Below are 23,114 nucleotides of genomic sequence, written 5' to 3' on the forward strand. Positions count from 1 at the left end.
TAAATTGCAAATTAAAACGATCAATTTTCGCCGTGACCGGTTCATCAATTTGATTCGTAATATATGACGACACGACAACAAATATTTGTCACTCATCGATCTCCGCGTGTCGTCCGATATATCGCGCAGAGTCGCGAAACCAGTTTTTCGAATTCGAGGAATTGTGTGAGGTTCTTCGGTCAGCGCGCGCGATAAAAAAGAGATTGAAGTGGGAGATGAAGAAGAAGCGAACCGAAGAGACACACGAAGAGAAGACCCGCAGCGATGTGGCGCACTTCAAAGGTCTCTCCTTCGCGGTGTCTTCTCTCATTTCTCAATGCGTTCACTCTCGCGTTCGATTCGCGGTATCGTGTCTAGCCTTGATCGTCGAGGATGCGCGTCTTATAAATCAGCTAAGCTTCGCGACGCGACACGCGATGTGGTCCAACTTCGCCGCTTTGCTCGCCCGCCGTTGCTTCTCAACGACCCGAAGGAACTCGACGATTAATCGCGTCCCGCGAGGAATAACATGCCAAGGACTTATTACATACGTTCAATTTGTGAAGTTACGACTTTGCATATAAATTTGCCGCACTGACAACTTCTACTTGAATACTGTTCGTACATCGTGCTTCGAAATTGGATTAATATAAGAGTATCGGGATTATTTAGTAGTATTAGTGGTCAAATAATTCGCGTAAATGCGACGATGTAAATTATGGAGATCAAATGAAAATCACTTTAGGATTAAATTAATATCTCGATTAAAGTTTGCACAATGGAAATTATTTCAATTTAATGTGACAATAGTGTGGATTTTTTAAGAACTTGGCGAAATTATAAGCAATCAAATAATTTTAATTAAGAGTTAATAAAATTAAAATTAAATTAGATTTCACAAATAAAGTAATTTTTTAAATCTTTTTTTTTTTTTAGAAAAATAATTAGCAATGTTTGTTTCTTTGAATTTTTTATTGATTTTATTATGTATAGTTTACAATTAAAAATATAATATGTTTAAATTTTATAATATCAATAATTCCCGGAGTTGAAAACAAGTCTGTCGACATTAGTGCGAAAGACGAATGCACTACTTGTGTGGTCTAGTGACACGTCTATTAGCCTATTGACTTCCATCATCACCTTCGTGATGATGGACGATCTCTTTAGGTGCTGAAGACTAGAAAGAAGTCGTTTCGCCACGATCGATCGATCGCGAAAGCCGCGGACATTTCTCGATCGTGCCGGCACATAGGAAGTAATCGCCGCTTCGCCATAAATAACGCAACGAAAGCTATTAGTCATAGTTCGTGGCCGCGTGATTGGCTGCAGCGTGAACGTAGCTTAATCGATCTGCACCCTCGCATAAAATCTTATCGCGCCATTGAGATCATCCGTAACACGAGTATTTCTCGCTTTACACGCGGAGAGATAAAAGGGGGGGGAGGGGAGCTCTTGCGCTGAGAAAGGATGAAAAACTACGAGATTTGTATTCTCCTCCTTAACGAGTCCGCGAGCCGACGTGTGCATTTGCGAAGAATTTGCATAATTTAAGGTTTGCGTGCGCTCGGACAAAGAAAAACGATACATAAATTATCCGAGTGGACTCGCTCGAGAAAGTACTCGGCGCAAACTTGATAAAGTTAAAAATGACAGAGTGCGTCTTTCGTATGGGATGTATGAAAACGTGCGGTGCAAAAAAAGCTGCATAATGCTTTTGATAATTACGTGCGGAAGAGGAGGAGGTGAACACATTGTAAAAATGATATACGATATTTCTGAAGACTACTCTATGATTTTCCAATTACGGCTAAGAGATTAATTCGTAATAATAATCGAGCTGAGCCCCTCTCTGGAGCCGTGATGAGAAGCGCGCCGAGTATTCTCCACGCTCTCTCGGAGAACGCATTCTGAGACACGTGCGTGCCGTTTAACGCTAATGATTACCATAAAAGCGATTGCGACCCCTGCGACGACCTCGGGATAACAAAATAATTGCTGCGAATACCGTAATTAGTACTAAGCGCCCGTCCCGATTGACCATTCCGGTAACAATGATAATCGTCCGCGCGGTTTCCCGCGCCGAAACCGACTCGCGGAAAAGTGGCACGAAAAATGCGACATCAACGTAACGAGCCATTGTTGGGGGAAAAAATGTTGCTTAATGCCGATTAGGCGGGGGAGGTGTCGGTTAAAAATCTACGCGCACGGTCGTCGGCTCGAACGTTCAAACGCACGCGCGCGCGCGCGCGCGCATTTAAAGCGTATAAAAGCTGGAGGTGAATCGATTACGAGTAATCGCTTTGACTTGACCCCGAATTATGGAAATAATAGTAACGCAGGTGGTAGTTAAACGTCGATTATTACGCCGCGCGCTTGCATTCCAGTGTCCTTATTTGCACTGCACCGTCGCTCGGACCAAGCCCATTGCTCCGCTGCATTCTTCCGATACGCGATCACGCCGATAATTGCGACGGGCTTTTTTTTCCACCGGGTTCCCGTCCGAGTAATTTTAATACACCCGCGTGTAATTACACGTTTAATGGAACGACGTTGATAAAATTCCCTCGTGCACTTTGTCACACACCGTAACCGATTGTCCTCGGAGTGAAACGGAGTAAAACGAAGCGCGATTTATTCATAAGCGCTTTGGAAGCGTCGCAATTTATTCATACATTCTATATACTACTAGTTTTCGCAGTGTCAGCCGCGCTATGAATAGAACGTGTTAACGGCGGCATTTGTGCAACGTAGAATCTAGCGAAATCAAGATTTTTATCGGCGATCGGGGTGTGCATTACACGAATGCGCTTTTGATGATTTTTGTCATTAAACTGTATCCCCGACGCGTTACGCGTCCGATGTGCAATATATCTCGGCGCGGATGAGATGAATCTTCGATAAACGTCGATGATAATGCTTCATCTCCTAGCTGATGTTCCTCATAAATTTTAATACGCGCATAATTACACATCCGATCGCGACTAATAATCGTCCACGTCGCCATCGCGTGATAGTTCCTATCATAATAAATAAAGCCACGTAAATGAAACGGCGGATTTCCATGCCGTCTAAGTTATTTACGCGCGACACGGAAATTTCCGTTAATCGCAAATTGCATCCAATGTCGCGCTATGTCGTATCCATGCTAGACCCATAAATTCATGTTGCTATCCCACTAAAGCATTCGTCGAGCAGATCGAATCGTCGAGTAATATCCCGCACGAAATGCACTCGTTTAAAGTGACGATTTTATACGGTTTTTTTTTTTTTTTTTTTTTCTACGGAGGATAAACTTTTAATTGTAAAGAACTTGCCTTTGACGAAAAAGAAACATAAAAATATACGGAGGTTCAATAATCACGATACAACTTTGATCTTTATTAATTATTACTAGTATTTTTACAAATTATTTTGTTGAATTAAATTTCTGCGCATATTTGTCAGTTCTTTGAACTCTACGTTCCTTGTACATATAAATAATGAAACTAGTATTCAAGACTTTGAATATTTATAGAATTTTCCTGCGAAAAAGAAAAAAAACCAAATTTTCAGATTTGTTTCAACTTGCGGAGAGATAAGAGTGTTTTAGAATTCAATAAGTATCTTGAATATCCGGGATGAAATGCTTGGACAGAATCTACGAGGATCTAATAACTAGCGATAACGTTCAATCCGCGAGTTAATCCCCGCGTCTCGATTGGTCGTGATCTCGGTCGTGAGAACGTAGACGTGTTCACGCTTGGCCGTGACGGAAATTTATTGGCGATTATTCCGGACCCGATAATGAACACTCCTCGCCGCGTGCGCGCGCGGATAAAAATTATTCGGCTCCGCAATTAAACGAAAGTAAAGCGAACGAAACCGGACGATTATCCTCGCGATGTTAATTTATCGCGTGACACCTGTGACGCGACACGCGAGAGAGAAAGGCAGGACTTGCCGCGGCGCTTATTTAGCCGTCGTTTCGCCACGTGAACGACGAGTAATTATTACTAATTGGACGGTTCAGGACATCGCTGCCACGATACTTTGAGATTCCTTCCAAGGATCACACGAAGCACCGCCCCGGGATAGCGAATAAGGACACACCGTGGCGGTGGAACAATAGGATCGCGGAGACCTTGGGGAGTCTTGAACTTTTTCTTTCCAGTCGCTTATATTTTATTACGTCGATCGCGCCCGCGCGGACCAGCACTGGACGTGGTGTGCGCCAGCCTGAAATCGAGGCTAATCACGCTGTTATGCAATTTAACTTCGCCTTACTCGCCGCAATCATTTATCTTCCGCCGTCTATTTACCCCGCCAAAGCCTGCACGTTTACGCTGACAACGTTCGCTAATCGACGGACAGCCGCGAAAAAAAAGCACCGCCGATCCGCCTGCCGCGAAATAATGGACTTTCGATACTGTGGTGTACTGTGATGCCTTCGCATACCTCGCAGTATGTGCACTTTCTATAATAGTTATCCGCGCAGACAGGACCTTTCAACGCGTACAATATGAAATGTACAATGTACTTCCTCTTCGAATACCTGTTGAGATCTTTTCGGTGAACGTCGAATCGAAGACTCGACACGGGACGGACTTAACAAGTAGTATAGACAACAATTTCTCTGCGTTATTTTTTAAAATCATATTTACTTATTTCAAAATAAAAAATGCGCAACGAGAGATATTTTTCACGTTCAAGTCGTGAAAAAATTTCTAGTAATTGCTGTAGCTTTTTATAAATCTTTTATTTTTGACGTGAAAATAATAAAGGCACAGTAGTGTAGTTTCTAAAGTCATATTTTGTGGAAGTTTTCAATTAAAGGAACTCTCGAAAGACGTCTTTGACGTAAAAGTAATATAATTACAGTATTTATAGTCATATTTTTGATCAAGTTTCCACTTAAAAGCAACTTTCCAGAGGTATAATTGAGGTCTATTTAACTTGGTTTCTTTATTCTCGTTTTATATTGATGTAAAATTTTTACATCAAACATACACGCACTGCATCACATGACTGTATAAAGTGCTAAATGCTCCGTTAAATAGGAGTGAAAGAAGTTAAATGCGAGTAAAAGAATCGATCCTTTGAGAATTCGATTCTCAGCCAGTTTAAACGTGAGTTCGAAAGTGTTTGTTGGAACTGTTCGATACACTGTCTCATTCCTATCAATTATTAACATCGCGTATTTATTAGTATTGCGATGCGTGCAAAAACAGATCTACATTCCTCGGCGATACGTACATGCGCAGGAGTGCACGTGCCGCCGCCAGTGGGGAGGACGCTCATTATTTGTCTACTATCTGCGTCGCGCAAAAATAATTTCTACACAGTAAGCGCGCCGCTCGCTCTCGTCGGTTATTGTTTTATTTGTCTCGCTCGAGTTTATCGAACAAGTCGCTATACGTAATAAATGAAAATTACGCGGTGCTGTTTGCCGTTTGCCGAACGAAAACACGCGATCAGCGTCTCACGCGCGATATTTACGAACCAGTCTGGTGAACTAGTTGTTAGATCATCCTCGAGCGCGCAGCAGATACGCTTCACCGTTAATTAGTCGCGGCGATGCGCTAACCGGAGAAATTCACGATCCCGCCGACGCGCGCGCGTCCGTGCGACTCTCGTCTCGCAAGCACTAAAACACATGGATTGAAACCGGTTTGAATGTTTTCCCGTGAGTTCAGATTTTCAAGCTGCGACGCGAAAATACACAAGCCTTCGTGTTCGTTTGCGGTGAGTGATAGAAAATATCCTTTTCTATGTATAAGTTATTTTTTTTTTTAATACTTGCGTTTACATAATTTAGATAAGGCACTAGAAATAGAAAAAGAAAAGAGATCAATGTTACTTTTATGTTTATATGTTGTCAATTTCGTCATCACAATTAATTATGCATCAGCAAGTCTGCGCAACATGCCGCTTCGGGTTCGGCGTCTACGCGCGATGCTTTCGAATTTCGTTTCCTGTTTGCCCGCGGCGTTTCCGTTCTAACCGGTTACTTTGACGCGAACACAGTGAAATCGAGCTATTGATTTCGCGAACAATTTTTTATTATGTCCAATTTAGCATACCGCGAGATTTAATGTCTAGGTGGAAAGTCGTGAAACTCCCGGCGTCTGGTAGAATATCGCGTCTCAATGGCATTCTGACAGACAGACTGATTGCGCGCTCGACGATAAAGTACAGCCGCGTTTTCGCATTGCGGAAACGTCGTGACTCTTAATCAAATACGGCTAATTTCACTCGTATGCATATAAAGCCGCGGTAGCTGCGGAAAATAAATCCTGACGCTGTGATTATTATTGCGGCAACTTAACATTAATATGCCGTCATATTATGTGATATACGATTAAGCGGGCTAATATAAAAAATATAACTTAAATATTTATTTTTTAATTCGCTTTTCTATCCTTGAATTTTTTAATCTTTCATATACGTATTCAATTGTAATTTCTATAGCTAAAAACAATATAAATTATATTGTAATAGTTTAATTGCTGTTTACTAATTTGTCACTCATGCGCGACATGAATTACGAGAATCAAGATGTAATTCTGTCGTATAATTTTCTCATAAAATTAATAAGGTGAAATTCACCGCAACGAATCTACCAATGCACAATTTTTATCAACACAACGAATGAGATTCGAATGAGAGATGTAAAGCGGCGAAAAATGCAAAAGAGACCGTGGACAATTACTTGAACGACCTTCCAGCGTTCATCGAGCGTATTATGGCGGAGATTTTGTTACGCGTAAAGATCGGGGAAATACCGATGATACGCCGCGATAGCGTTCTGCCGCGAGTCGGCAGCTTCTCCTTTTTTCGCGGGCTCGGTTGTATTACGTGCGGCTCGTTGCGCGGCGAGCGAGCAACCGATATCGTTTAATATTTAATATGCAGCCGGAGTATAAGCGCGCCCAGCGTCGTTAAAGCGTTAGCGTCATAAAGCACCGTGCACACCGTCGGGCACGTGCACCATCGGGAGGAGGAGGCCCCCTTCGTGGCCCCGCTAACCTTCCCGTACACGCGCATAACGTCGTTACTTGCGGCACGTCGTAAGTAACACGTGTAAAGGCGCGTTTGCGCGAGCGCGAATCGACCTATACACTTCCACCGCCTTGAATATAAATACCTCCTTCCATGCATCGCGCGTACACGAGGGTCCGATGCGCCAGGGCCCCCCCTTCCCCCCCCCCCCGCCCCTCGAGAGTGTATCCCGGAATTTTGTGGAGATATAAGTCGTGATAATTATTCTCCGAATTCTGCGACGTGCGTTTTTATCCACGATTTGTAAGCATTAATTGTAATGTAAACAGGCGGTGCAGCGGATATCTCGCCTTATGCACGAAAGAACTTACTCGCAGTATCGAAGGTGATAATTTATGTCTAATATTCTTGATCGCGGTTCTCGCGCTAAAAAATTATCGTATTTGTATCGATAATATTTGAAAAATATCCGAATTCACGGAGGTGCAGTCGTACAAATTAATGTGATTTATCATAGCGTTAAAGTATTATATTATTTTATTATATTATTAAAAAATTGCTTTACAATGTCGATTTTCAGGTTTTTCATACAAATCGACGAGTTTTGATTTTGCGAGGGTTTCCATTTTATAAATATTTTAATTTTTTTTGCCGTTTAGTTTCTGCATTGATTGTACGTATATATAAATCAAAAAAGTTAATACTGAAAACTTAACGTGGCGCAGGATTTACCGGAGATTGTTGATGTGAAATTAATTCGTTAGGGTGGAGGATTAGACATGTGTTGCGCGGGATATGCTCTTAGTAAAATTCTAAGATGCGTGTGCGCGCAGAGGGGAAGGGCCGGATGTCACGCATGCATTGCGTGCATCGCAAACGCGGAGCATTACTACGGCATCGGAGCACCTTCTGGAATAATAAGCCGATCTTGGGCCCACATCAAGCGACTCTCTTCCGAGGTGAGGATCAAGCGCGAATAAGGAGAGAGTTCTCGGAACCCGATGTCAATGTCTCGACACTATTAAATGTTTAACCGCGGACAAGAGTAATTTCGTGCTATTGCTTCAAAGCATCTCGAATGGGATCTCCGCAGGATGTTTGTCGATATTAAGATTTATTTTATTACTCCTGTCATAATTTATATCTAAATTTCAGACTCTTACCGTGACAAATTATGCATTAATTGCATTGCAAGATTCTCTCAACGTTTTATATTATAGAAAGTCGAGGATAGAATTTGAAGAAAGTGCAAATTTATATTACTGCTGGCGCATAAGATGCAGGCTTTCGTCTCGAGAAAGCAATTTTTGTCTTCTACATATTCTTTGCCGAGTGACAGAGCCTATACTCAATGTCTATTTGACTAATATCTTATTATGTTCGTGTCTGAACTCTGCGCGGAGTAATGAATTATTATGCTGCGTAAAAAATTTACATAGACGAATTTGTTGATTCATGCTAATTTACTCGGCGAGAATTGCGCAACGGCGCTTGGCGCACGGCGTCACTATGTCTTTCAGACATTTCAATCGTTAACGCTGATTCCACTTATCGCGCTCGCCCCGCGGCCTCTATAAAATCGCCCGCGGGGGAGGAAATGAAAGTTAGTTATTATCGGAAGGATGGCCGCGAAAGGTCGATTTAATGGCGAGAGAGAGAGACAGACGCCCCGTGGCTCGGACATCGGCCGAGTTGGCAGCATGGGAAAATGCAGAATCCCTCGCTTATAGGTACGCATTTTCATATCCCCTGCGTGAGATTCCACGTTTACGGAATGGAAGCACCGTCGTCACTTTTGTCCCATAGCTCCGAGATCGGTTTGCTTTCTTTTTCAATTGCGATCACCAGTCGAGATAACCGGCGATTTAGCATCTCGGTGAATGGCAGCGATGAAAGCCGCCACGATGTGGCTTTATTGAATAATTGTTGCATTAAATTGAAATGATATGTTTGCGTTTCCTCGTCTCTCTATTCAGTTTGGTTAGTTTTTTTACTTCTGCGTAACTCTGCGCGCGCTTAAAGCAATGATATCTTCCGTATTCCTTGCGGCGACAAGCACGCAATTTGGTATTCATCAATTGACGCGTTAATTAAAACAATGTTACAACATTCAGTGCATTTATCGGTGTTGTTTAAAAATAGCATTCTGAATATGTTATTTTTAACACCTTTTAATAGTCGATAATGTGATTTACATTGCTAGAAAGCAATCTAAGGCGATCTTAAAGTAAGAACAGGCAATTACCTTTCCTTTCAATTTTTTTTTCTATCTTTAAGATTGATTATTGGTGGTTTAACGATCTAAAAAAAATGTAGAGATCTCGCAGACTGAGCTGTCTCGGGATTAATGATATATTAGCAAAATAATTCCGCATTTCCAGATCGGACGTAAGTGGCGCAAAAATCGCTCGCGAGTGTAGAAGTGAAAATTTATCTCAACGTAACTCGCCCAATAAGTAGCAAACGCGAATAATCGTCTTGGAGATCTGAGATGTAATCGCTCGCGAGTAAATAAAATCGATCAACAGTAAATCGTTCAATCAAGCGACGCAATAGCTTCACGGCCGTGAGCTCTGCAATTATTGTTAATTATTCCTACTAGCGCTGGCGGGAGAAAGATAGGGAAAGGGAAAGAGAGCTCTCCGGTGGCAGCAATTCGTTATTACCGCACGATATTTTATTGCCGCATATGCATGGCGATGCCGGATACTATTTCGTCCATCGCGCGCGCGATCGAATCGAATTTCCAATCGAAAATCGAAGCACCTCTATTCCGCGCTGTACGCTGAGGTGTAATTACAAAAGAACAACGTCAATGCCATGAATAAAACATCACGCTTCTCGTAACTCCAGGCACGCGCTGAATTATTGAGAAAAGGCGACGCTCGACGATTCGCGCTCGAGCCCATCGAAGCGAGGTCTCAAGGCCTTTGAACTTATTCTGGAAAACAAAATTTTCTTACGGTTTGCCAGATTCATTCGCATGCTGCGATATTTTGGAGCCAGAGAGTTTGTGCTGCTCGAAGTGCGAGAAAGCGCGCATAGCTCAAATCAAGCTAATAATTTGAAATAACTTAAATTACAACTGATAATATTAATTTTTTTTTTAATATTATTAATATGTGTCAAATGATTAAAAGATATTCATGATAAGTAAAAATGTTATTTCAAATCACTGAAATGGAATAATTTTGCAATCGTAGAATTTGAGATATCTTTAATGTGCGCGAACTTTGAAATTTATTTCCCTATTGAATCGTGACACTTTTGTGTTACATTTTTCATTATTATTCTTATATACAATAGGCTTAGTCGTTATTTTTCTAATCTTCGCTTTAAGTGTTAAGAAAGTCTCCCGTACGCAGAGACCCTAAAATTCCACCTTCGCATCTTCCTTATTTCGTCAAAAAAGGAAATATTTTCTTTGCCGATGTCAGCGCGAACGGATGAGCGCACGGACGACTTGAGTAAGAGGACACTCGGACGATGAGGCGCGTGAGGCGAATAGAGCAAGCCGACCGTCTTGATCTCTGTATGCGTGCACGCACACGCGTGCGCGCCTGCGTGCACTTTCACCGTCGTGCACAGCGGAACTGCAAAGTAGCCTACATGCAGGGCGTTAAACTCCAGCCGGCCGTTTGATCTGCGCGCGCGGTCACTCCGCGAGCGAGGATCGAGATATCGATCCGTTGCAACAGCGAATTCTTGCGCGCCTCGCGTTGCTGACTCGCGTCGGCCTTTCCGATGAGTATCGTCCGAGAGCAGTTGCGCCACCGGCGTGTTTGGTCGTGAGAGACCGGGCTGAGCCTCTCGATCAATGAAGTTTGACGAGAACTTTATTGCCACCGTTAATCGCCGTGCTTTTCATCCTCGAGGCTCGACCGTTCAACCGAGAACGCGGAGAAAAATTAAATGCGCGCGCTGATATACGCGACGAGTTTCGAAATTCTTGCCGTGTTGCTCCGCGCACGAGATCTTTATTACGCCACTTTTCAAGTACGAATGTGTTAAGCCGAAAGATAAACGTTTGGGGATTGCTAGTCTGCACAGTCGAGATATTAATAAAAATTTCACAAGTATTAATATGTAATTAGTGTATTTTGTGAATTAAATTTTTAATTACAATTTTGTATTCTCAAAAGTTGATCGATCGATTCAGAACTTAAAGAAAAGTTGTTCTGATATATGCGACGAGTTTCGAAATTCTCTTTATGTTTCTCTGCGCTCGACGAGATCCTTATTACGCCACTTTTCGAGAAAGAATATGTTAAACCGACAGATAAATCTTTAAACATTGCGTGATATTGGCAGGAATTTAACAGATATTTGGTATAATTATCAATTTTGTAATTTAATATTCGATGATTTTTTCATTAACAATTTAGATAATATTGAATCAAAAAAAATTTTTCTTTTCGATAATAATTTGAAATAGCTTGCGTACGAACATATCATAGTTTACTCTTTTTCGTATTATTATTCGGTGCAATAATTTTTCAGGTTTTAACTGTCGGCATTTTTCACTCGCAGGTAATGCTCCGTAATTCGGATAACGATCGCAAATGGAAGCGATTGCTACATACGCGTTTAAAGAAAATCTGATAATCTTCTCAATGTTAAAACTTTCGAGCGAATCGATGCGATTCTCTGGTAATTTTATATAATAAGCGAGCATAATCAACCGAGCATAATCGTAAGCGGAACTCCCCAGTTTCCGTGCTTCTTTCAACATCTATCGTAAGGGGCAGTTCTCGCCTTAGAATAATTACGAAATTTGCCGTGCATGTGAGAAATTCTGCAAAAGTGCTCGAGGTAAATGTACAAATTGTATCTTTAACCGATACGCGGAAGTCGCCGGATAAACGCGTATTTCATAGAGATATCTGCATATTTTACGTAACAGGAGAACTCCACTTTGTAAAGTGCGTCATCTAAAGCATTCCGTATCTGTGATTTCTTTTAAATTTCTCGTTTTCTCTCGGAAACAAGTGTGTCGTCGTTTATTCAAGCACGTTTTCAAAACTTCACGATAAACTTTGACTTACATGCAAAATTTATTAGGACTGTTCTGTAATTTGATCCGAACGAATAAGTTATGAAAGTAACTTTGCATCACCATTGCGCTTATTCCTTGCAAGATTATTTACAAAATACCATTTGATATTTTTTTCAAAATTAATCTGTAAGTTTGAACAAATCTTTACAAAAATCGGACAGAGATTTTTATGTCGCTTTAAAAGCGAAAGGAAATTGGCTTTGGTTTTAATCGACGCTCATACCAAGTGAATCCGATTAAATTAATCTTGCGACATTATCGACACCAAAAGCTTCCGGACTAATTGCCGAGGGATCACGAAATAATAACCGGCCGCGTGAAAGTTATGACGTCGCCTCCCGAGAGCCGGCGAGGCTTCTCCGGACGTTTCGGTACTTCAAAGATTAGCCCGAGTCGATCGGCGATCGAGATAGTTATCGGCGCGGAGACCCTCGATCGCATTCTTCGCAATGGCTGGATGTCAGGGTCGATCGAGATCTCCGTCGTTGTATGTCGTCGTTTCGATGTTATTGACCCAGCGACCGGGGAAAAGGTCGGGATATAGTCCCTACAAAGTGAATTGGTCCCGCAAAATAACAAATAAAAAGCAAGTACATTATGTTTGTGCAAGAAAAAAAACCGAAGCATCTTCAAAACAAGTCTTCTCACTCGGTAAAATTTTGCATATGTTAATAGAGAAAAGATAAAGAAATGATAACAAAAGAGAATCATTTATTTAAGAAAATTTGTGTCTTAAATGTTATAACTAACACTTTTTAAAGCTAAATATCACAGTTCTAATTATCTTAATAACGATTTTGTTGACAACAGCGTAACGTACGAAACGAAATAAAAATAGAAAGTGGAATAGAGAAACAACATAGTATATTCATAATTGAGGGGACAATTAAACTCGTGCCTCTATTTTCTCTCCGCGAGGCTTTCACTCAGATATATTACAAGAAAATTATTGCCATTATTTGTATTCCACGTGATCGCCTATCTTTGGCGTCAGAGCTGAGTCGTTTATTTCATCTGGAAGATCGGTTACTCTATGCTCCGCTCCGTAGAAACTTTTATTGAGGCCGTTAGATTTCCTCATCTTCGTGTATGTATAACTGCGTATGCGCAATCTCTCTAAGCAAACTCAGAAGTGTAGCGTGGAAGGTAAATGGACGCGCGCGCGCGCGCGATAAGCGCGACTGACTGTTATCTTCCGCGGTCGCGCGCTCACCGCTACAGGGACGCGGCGCGCATAAGGATGCATTTAAGGCTTAATCCAATTTCCTGGATCCTCCGGGCTCTCGCAACACCCGTGGAGAGAGAGATCGTTCCGCCGTGGCGTTTACGACGGCCGAGCATAATCGCTCTTACGGTATGCGCTGCTATAAACGTTACGCACGTGGCCGCGTAAATACAGTCATACAGCCGTGCGCACTTTGAAGTATACGCCGCGCCCGCTTGCGTGTAGGGCGTGTGTATGCGTGCGTGTGTGCGCAGACGCAGATGGGGACGCGCGCAGTTCCAACTTTTTCTCCCGCAGCGTGGTTCGCAAAAGCTACATCAAATAGAAAACACTACGTGTAATTAAATAGAAAGCGCACGGTAACGCATGCAGAGTGACGCGGTCGCGGAGAGATAGATCGCTGATTAGAGAGAGATTAACAAGGTCATCATTTTTCAGACTACAATTCCGCACGTATGATTACGAGGGAGCGCCTAACAAGGCAAAAATACTTCGTAAGTGAGATTAATCACGTAATTCGCGTTATGAATGTGCTGCTAGATAACCGTTCTATGCATTAACGCGCGCGCGCGTCTACCATAAAGCCGAGAAGAAAGAGCGAGAATGAATGAGGAAGAAAAGAGGCGTCTCGTAGTGAAATCTCAATGCAATTTTTTTTATTCTTCCGTTGGGCCGGCCACCCAATGCGCGCCCTACAAACGCCGACCGAAACGTCAAAGCAACATACGGCGAGATGAACTTTGCGTTACGATGCGCGCTGAATGTTACGGATTTCCGGATAAAAGTGCGTATGAAACTCGAATAGGCATTAGCTAGCTCCGCTAGTTTCAAGCGAACTGAAAGACGATGAAGCATATTAGCGCTTTTTAAGTTTAAGTTATTTTTTTACATTCGACAAGTCGATAACAATCCGATTTTAACAGATCGGATTCTATTAGGATCGTTGTATTATAATCACGTGCACACAGAAATATTCTTCAAACGAACAATATTCCTCGGGTCGAGCGAAGCTCGGACGAAAGTTTTTTTTACGAAGGAGCGCGGTAAGTCGTATATTTGAATTTTCTCCTCTTCCCGATTGTTTGACGTAATTTTGTTTGCGAAAAAACCACACGGATGTAATAGCGAGTACCGGAAAACGACACGGCACTCCGCATACAAATCACGCGAATATATTTGCTAACGCATAAAGTTGTTCATTATGGTAATCAGTTTCACTCGCGCGGCTCCTCCGTCGAGTATCTAACCAAACAGAATTATTTTGACGGGAACGTGAAAGCGTCGGCTCTATAATAATAATCAATACGCGCGACTCTCTCGTAACCACGATTTCCGCGCTAACCGCATCGGCGGAGATTTGCCAGATTGGCATCGGCTGTTCCTAGCGGTACCGACCCAACTCCGTTACCGCAATTTCTTTCGGATCTCGCTCGTAGATAGGATCGGGATTGTTATTAAAAATATCGGAGATCTCACGCTACGCGCGTTTGCAGCCAGTCGCCTCGCGAGTCCCCTCGTCCTGCGCGCGAGAGAAGTCTTACTTCCAAGTATGTACACGCTTCCACCTTCCTCTTATCGAGTTCTCTCATTCTCGTCGTGCCTGCTTATCGTCTGTTTGCTTTGATCATCCACCAGTGGTGTCGGGGACGCTTAGGCTACGCCAACAGTCGCGCAGAGATCGCGACGTATCATCGTGCGTATTATGATCCGTTAAAAATAAAATTATCCGATGGACGTATTGTGTAGGAGAAAAATGCGAGATAAGATGTCAGATGATAATTTTGAATTAGCTGTGTAAAAGTTTCATGAATAAAAGATATTAAAGTTCTCAAAGAATGTGTGGTTAAATTACAGAGATGTAGAAATAAAAAGAAAATGTGTAATTAATATATGCCGCAAGCAAGTATGATAAAATTTATTTGCGCTTTATAGGGAAAGAATGAAAGATGTGAATGATGCTTATGGCGCTTAAAGCGTATTTTGCATCTACAAATATCTATTATGGAATACGCTAATAAGCGGATTCGTGAAAATATTACAAGCTGCAATATATTGCATCCGCGCCACGTGCGTCTGTGACGACAGGCATTTTTTGCATTTTGTAAATGTATTCAAATAACAGGTGACACAAAGTGCTTTTAATATTTATTCAAGAAAGGGCGATTAAAATGCTAATTATGCGAAAATTGATAAAAATCCCACGTAAATTGCCTACTGATGCGGCGGATGCGGCGCATATATAGCTCCTCCGTCGTCGCCCGCATTTAACGAAGGTGCGCGACGTATAAATGGCATTGAAATCCCGTCAAGACGTGGCGCGTCCACGCGAAAAGATCATTGTTCGCGGCAAAAAGAGGATCGCCGCCGATCTAGGCCGTTAATTATCGTCGATGAGCCATTAACGGCGCCGTTATCGTTTACGGTCATACCGCTTAATGAGATTTCCCTTCCAGTTTCTCCTATCGACGACGATCGCGGGTTTCGTGCGCGCGCGGAACGAAACCACGTTGTAAAACAAGGCGTGTTCTTCTTGCTTTATGACTTTTCCAGGACATCATGGAAGACGCGGTCGTTGATGACGAGCGCAGCGTGCATATTTGCAATTCAGATCGTGTGTGAATTTTTTATCATCTATAAGTTATATAGAAAAAAAAGACTTGCATTAATGCGATGTCGCGAATGTAACGCTGCAGTGATAAAATGTGTGATAAAAATGCTTACATTTTATTGAACCATCGGAAATTTCTTGTTAAAAAAATTGAAATAATTTTTCTTCTCTGCTTAAATTTAATTAATTCCTTTTTTGTAATTGTTAAATATTTGGCACGCTATATATCTCTCTCAACTCAAAATTTCATCAAAGTTTGTCCAAAATTAATTAAGAGATAAAATTTTTTTATTTACACTTTAGAAGCAAAATAAATGCAAAAATTGCTTTTTTAGTGAGTTGCAACGCAGGAATCCTTTTGGTGGATAAAAATATTCAAATTAAAGAAAGATTATTTTAATTTTGTACAAGAAATATCGCACCAAGAACGTGTCTGTTACCGAATACTCTAAAAGACTCGTCCACGCGCGTAAGTAAATAAGGGCAACCGGCTTGGCGGACAACGAACATCGGCATATAACAGTATAACTTTTCACATAATGACCGGCTGGATCGATGAGAAATGCACTTTAATACAATGTTGTCGGCCGATAAATCGCGCGGCGTTAATTTTTCATCGTTATGACGCAGTCCGCGCGCGATCACCGAGCGATCGTTGAAGGTCCGCGATTGCTCCGCTCGGTCTCTCTTCTACCTCCCTTGTGTTTATGTATGTGCGAGCGTGTAGCTGCACTGTGTGTACAAGCGTATGTCGTCGTCGTTTCACAAAGCCTGCGAGAGCTTTCACCGATGGAAAGCTAGCCGACGGCCAAGGTGGCCGGCCGAGTATCGGCGGCGGTGGTCTGTGCGGCGTGCACAGTGGGTCACAAAAATTCGCGCAGTCTTTAAATGGGCTTTTACTTCCTTTAAGGTCGTAGCCCTCTCTTCGTCGAAAGTGGGCTGAGAGCGACGCCGGGAGTGCGATCGTACCGCTGTCGACTGCAGTAATAGAGAAAATGATCCGAGCAATTGTCTCTCCCGATCGATGAAAATCTTTTCCGCCTCTCGCAGGCGGTTAAACCAGTTCGGCGGTTATTATACATTGTTGATCTCTCTTTCTCTCACGGCAGAACGATAAACGACGCCAGGCGTGAAAGTACTAATACATCGTCGAAGATACCGATACCGGATGAATAACGGAAGCGTTGCAACGTGTAATTAGTGTTAGGAAGTTATTAACACCGGCCACGTTACACCTATAAGCTCACTTAGGGACGAGTTAAAAAAATACGGTATGCACGGTATGTTACACATACGCTTGTCGTCACGAGTTACCGATGCAATGTAGCGATATGTAGTTACGATATATAGGCAAGGATAATTACACATGTAATGGTACGCGAGCAAAATGCAAAGAGGAAAGATGAATGTGTGGTTTCGAAATTATTATGCAAATTTCAGGGAAGTTGTCTTTCCTTATGCGTGATTTTATATTGCTACTTAGTATTACTTGTATGTTTCAAATGAGAAGGTATGCGCGATCAATTATTCTTCTTTTTAACAAGTGTTGCATAAGCGTAAAGAAAAAAAACGTTGACAAAAATTGCAATTTTTTAACTTTGATTTCTTTCTTTCCGAACAATTATAATTTACACTTTGATAATTTTGTTAGAAAAAAATCAATCTTAAATTAATCAAAAAATTTCATTAACATGAATCCAAGTTGAAAAAGCAAATTCAATATTGCCTTGAAAAGAAAAGACGAAAAAAAATTCTTGTAACTTAAAAATATTCACATTTTGACCATTTTTTTTAAAGAAAAAGGCTTTTAATTCCTTAAAAAATCTTATTATTAAAACAAGTTGCAATTTTGAGTCATATTATGTTTATTTTGGTAATATCAAATCCACTGTCGCGAACGTTACCAAACATCTGCGCAGAACCGATTCGACATAGAACAAATCACATACCGAATTCGTCACGCGCTACCTTAAGCAAAGGCTGTCTCGACCTTCGCACGAAAGTGTCATCCCGCGAGCGCGTATCTGACCGCTCTCACCTGAGCGACACGTATACATGCGAGGAAGACACGCGTGATAAAGTATGCGCGAAATGCGCACAGCTGTGCGTTCCAGGAAAGTGCGTAAACGCGCTCGTCGCGCCTTTGAGCTACCCTTTTAAGCGGATGCATGCCGACGCATTACGCGGTTTCATGCACTCGCGCATGCACTCGCTCGTTCAAGCGCGCGGATTATAGCGCCGATGCGCGCGTTCGCATTTACATACGCGTTATCCACGCTCCTGCCACTGCCATAACCAAGATTGAATTCCTAACTAAGGAGTGCTCGATAAGGATAACGACGAAACTCGCCGGCTACGCCATAAATATCATCTAAGACGCTAAAGATAAATGCGTTAAAAGGCGGCAATTTGTGACGTCACGCGCCCAACTATTTTAAGAAAACGTACTTCCGCGAGAGCGCGACAATTCAACGAGAATGACGAAGACTCTTTGTGCGCGCTTTGATCTTTCTTTGTCGGATAAAAGGAATACGCGCACTTTTGTTCCACTTCTGCGTCATTAATGGCTCGCCTTGTTGGACGTTGATAAACGTGCGCTTCGATCTCCAACGTCGGTTAGCAATCATTTTTACTTTGTTCCACTTCTGCCGCTATTAGTGGATATCAAATATCAGTTAACTTTAACCTCATGATTTAGCTTTCTAATACTTGAACCAGTATTGAGATTAAACTTAGTCGAGACGTCAGTGAAATCGATCACGAGAGATTCTCTTTCGCGCGAGATATTCATGAGCAGCGCGGTATTCTATCGAATATCGAGGAAGAAAATGGAAGAATAAGAAAATGTGAAAGCATTTTTTGCTGCTGGAGTTTATTCATGTAGCGATAAAAAGATTTGAGTAGTGCGAACGAGATCTCTCTAAGTCGGTTAGACACGAGGCGGAATGAAAGTGTGCGCCACGAAGGATCTGAATCATCGAAGGATCCTTTCGCCCACGTCCACTTTCTTGCGTCCAAAAGACGACGCGTCCTGTTTCGTCTTCGACGAACGAAATGGGAATGTGGCGGGAAGAAGAGAGGTCGAATGACCGGTACGTGAGTCAGATCGAAAGAACCTCGCGTATGATGCTAGCCAGCGGGAGAAATCCTCGGCAGGACGTTGCACCGAAAGATATTCTTCGATCTACCATCCAAATTTGGTGATACATCTCTGCGCAGATTCAGCGCACCCCTTCGAATATTCAAATCGGGCTTAGCCAGGCGAGTCAACAAATTAGTATTTTATTACAACATTGTGTCAACAATCTATTTTTTATAGCACGATTTTTTATTCAATCATTTGACCAATTTTTTAAGGAAGGACACTGTAAAGCAATATACATGAAAGTGATTCAAGTTCTTGAACAAGCTATAACTCGAAAACTGCTACGTCAACTTATTAGGACGTTACTTTCTCATCTTCTTCATTCATTAGAAAATTACGCTAACATTATGCAAGATTCAGATGCCAAATCAGTGACAAGATTCATGTGAAACAATCGGGAAATATTTCCTGTTGTGTAATTTCATATTTAACCGCGTTCACGGTGTGATCTTAGCAAGATGACAATACGGCGATTAGAGAGGCGACGCAAGACGACGCGAGTTAAACGAGCCGTGTTTCCCCAATTTGTACCTCGCGATTAGTATTCAATTTGTTGTTGCTGCTAAATTCGCAACTCAAACAATACGTCGCAGGCAAATTTTAAGATTTTTATGAAATTTTATTAGAAAGATGATACAAGCGCGGTTACATCAGCGATTTCACAGTCGTTACGATCCTCTTTCAATACGGCGAACGAGACGTGACTTCAGTTACGCCAATATCACTACGAACATTCCCATAAAGGACTTCGCAGGTCCTTTACTACACCAATTTACAGTACCGTTAACCGCGCTCGTTACTCGGAGCCTGTGCTTCGTACGTCTCGCTGTGTTCCGAAGCGTCTTTTTCCGTGCTTTAAAGATTCGCGTGCAATGCGGAAATGCACGCTCGAGGGGGAGGTTTGTACGTCGTTAGCACACTTTTGCGCGCCCGTCGGTCGGTTTCATTTGAGGCGCCATTCCACCGCAGAGTAATCTGAAATCTGCGAAAGACGGTGCCGCCGCCTCCATCACTTCGAACATTAGTACTTTCATCCCCAACTGATTTATACGAATCCGGTTTGTTTTGCAGATTTTTTTGTTAAATTGCTTATTTATCTTGCAGAGATTTGTGATTCAAATTAATTTGAAATTAAAATATATAACATATACATACGAAGTCACATACGTACAGAATATTTGATACTACCGAAGATAAAAATCTAAACTTTGCATCGAGGTTCAAAGGTCCTGCTTTCGAATATTCACGAGCGATAAGGAAGTTCGTGATTAATCGCCGTCGAATGCAGAAAGTTGTCGATGCGCGAACGATAGCACGGAAACGCGTCAACCCGTGTCCGGTGCACATGCGGTAACGATGCAACCGCTGCTGCACATCGGCGCACCACCGGGCGATAATGAAATCTAAATTGCAAATTATGACGGGACATAACTCGCACTCGTTATCCTGCGCGTTATGCTCCATTGTCGCGCTACGCACTCTCGTCCGTCCGGTGGCATGCGGATACCCGTTCGCACGCGCGCCTATGGACTTTAATGCTCACATTTGAATCCTCGCCGGTGAGCATGCACGCCAAACCGACCGATGCAATATACCGCGGACCGTTAAGAGCCGCGACCCCTCGAGATTCGTGCGAAAAGAAAAAAAAAAGGAAAGAATCGAGCTCACCGAGAGCTTTGTTCGGAGCATGTTTTGGGGGATCGAGACGTGAAACTCTTGCCCTCGCGCATCTTTCAGTTACTTTATTGTCTAGAATGTATTACGTATGGATCCACCGTTCATTCATTTTTAAACAAAATTACAAAATTCATAAACACGTAAACGATTCAATATTTTTCTAAAATGTATATTGCTTACAACAAAACAAGCAAGGAAAGAGATTTTACGAATTTGTAGATTTATTGATAATAAAAATTTGCAGATCTTTGAAAAATGAATGGACAAAAGTGTTTTCTGTAGAACTTGCAAGGTTTCGAGTTTGAAATGTCTTCCGGCAGCAGTGCGTACATTTGACCAACCCACTGCAGGAAAGAGGAAATATACCGCCGCGAGCACGCGGAAACGCAATGCGCGAGGTCAAGGCTCATTACTAGAGAGAGGTTGGACCTCGCCTTTGCGCGGAAAATTGGCCAAAGCGCGGCTCGTGTGTTGCGCAAGGGAAATTAAGATCTTATCGTTTTCGCAATCTTAATGCGCGCGAAGCGCGAGTTTCTATCGATCAGAGTGCGCGGCCTCGCAATTAACACAGCCCCGCGCGCGCTGTGCGGAAAAATATCACAAAGAAATTAACGTCCGTGCGGCTGAGATAAAGACGTTGCGTTTCCGCGCGCGCGGCACGTCTGCTTTGTTAGATTTTCGCGGTGAGATTACGTGCGGCGCAATAATTTATCGAATAACCCCTTTGACTTCGAGGACGGCAACGCTGAAGATCGCAATGATCGTCGGATTTTCTTCCGGTAAAAATATGTTGAATGAAATAACGACATTTTGTAGTAGAGAGATTAGAATCTAATCAGCGTTGTAATTAACGTGTGGAAAGAACGCGCGCGTTTACGGATGTCGAGTGTAATAATTGAAACATTTATCCTTATTTGTATACAAACAATGATTACGTTGACGGATTACTAAATTATACAAGTTTAATCGGATGGACGGTATTTTAAATTCAACTGTGAGTAAAGTGTCTTGTGATTATGCAATTTTATTTTTCATTCGGTTAATCAAAAAATTAATTGTTCAGCAACGCTGTCGACTTCTGAGCTCCGCGACGATGTTCCAGGAAGCAGTCGCTCACTCAAAATATTCGAAATAAACGAAACAAATTTTTATATCAAGAAAATGCGCGTATCTCACGAGAAAATCTGATTGAAAAATAACGAGGTAAAAACACAAACACGAGTGAAGTCTCTATTATCTTTGCATTGAAGTATGCGAGTAATTATACGGATAGCGTAATAATGCGACAGTTTGATATGCAAACGCGTAAACCTGTTCTCAGTAGTATGATGCATAAGCGAGAAAATAATTGTAGGTCAATCGATCACGCGATGAAATATTATATTTACGTGAAAATATGTCGATATGTAAGATTCCGTGAGACGCATACTCGCTGGTCTCCGCGGGGAAAAGGAACGCTTCGGCTCTCTGGAGGACTTCAGGAAACGCGCGTAGCACGCGGAAATGTTGCGTGAGGTCAAGGTTTCAGGGCAAACTCACCTTGCGAGAATAACAGTTTCGTTGTTGCGCAATTAACTTTTACACCGGCGTGCACGTCGGGGTCGGAAGGTGAAGATTCAGGCAGACTTTTTGCACGGAAACCATATCGATTTTCAATGAACTCGCGAGAGGAAAATGAATGGCCGAGGAGACGGGATTCGCATTACGCCGCGAAGCGGTAATTAATTTCGGAGTTAGGAAAGGCACGACGAGATTGTTCATTATCAATCAGACGGGGAGGCATACGTAAGAAGAGAAATTGGCGACGATAATGAATGTACTTCGGCAGGTTAAATTGAGTCGGCGTCGAGCGCGTTCCGCCGATTGCAAAACGAAGCTCCGCTCGGTGCGCGCGCGCGCGCGCGTGCGCATTCCACACCCATTGTCGAGTCATTTATTAATACCTCCTCTCCATCATTGACCTTTCCATTAACCCGGTTTACGCAAGCGATGGGCACCGGCGAGACACGGCGGGGATCGCGCGAGTTATTAGACCGCTCTCGAGCGGCGGATCGTTATATCGTCATACGATCGCCGCTGCAACGGGGCATTTCCTGGCCGGGCGCCGCCCGGGCCGCCGCGCGACTTTCTCGAAGAAACGATCTCGTTCGCGGCCTTAACTCTCGATCACATATCTTGTTAAACACGACGACTCGAGAACGATCGCCGAACACGTTACGCTATGCGCGCACAGATGCCGTAAATTATGTCTCTCTCCGTCTCTTTCCTTATTACGCTTAGCTGTCGCTCTGCAACTTCACCGAGTTGTATCCCGGGCGGCTCCGTGGATTTTACATGACCATTTCAGATCTTTGTACCGAAGCTTGTCCTATTTTCATCTTTCATTAACAAAGTGCGAATAAATTTCGTTTATTACGTATTTCTGCGTGATTTATTGAACTTT

The 23,114-nt window shown here is 42.5% G+C and overlaps 1 protein-coding gene across 4 annotated transcripts in view; it reads left to right on the plus strand.

Annotated features, from left to right (window-relative positions):
• Positions 1–23,114, plus strand: part of LOC105675351 (rho GTPase-activating protein 20-like) — a 190,175-nt gene that overhangs the window by 64,128 nt on the left and 102,933 nt on the right. The window contains exon 1 of one of the 4 annotated variants that reach the window (XM_012372404.2): positions 5,290–5,703. The exons of the other annotated variants lie outside the window; for them this stretch is intronic. Coding sequence (XP_012227827.1) covers positions 5,635–5,703 — 69 coding nt within the window. The 5' untranslated portion in view covers positions 5,290–5,634. Of the gene's footprint in view, positions 1–5,289; positions 5,704–23,114 lie in introns of those variants that run through there. 4 annotated transcript variants of the gene reach the window in all.

Source organism: Linepithema humile, chromosome 5 (assembly GCF_040581485.1).
Source record: "Linepithema humile isolate Giens D197 chromosome 5, Lhum_UNIL_v1.0, whole genome shotgun sequence".
In the NCBI taxonomy this organism is placed as follows: Eukaryota; Metazoa; Arthropoda; class Insecta; order Hymenoptera; family Formicidae; genus Linepithema; species Linepithema humile.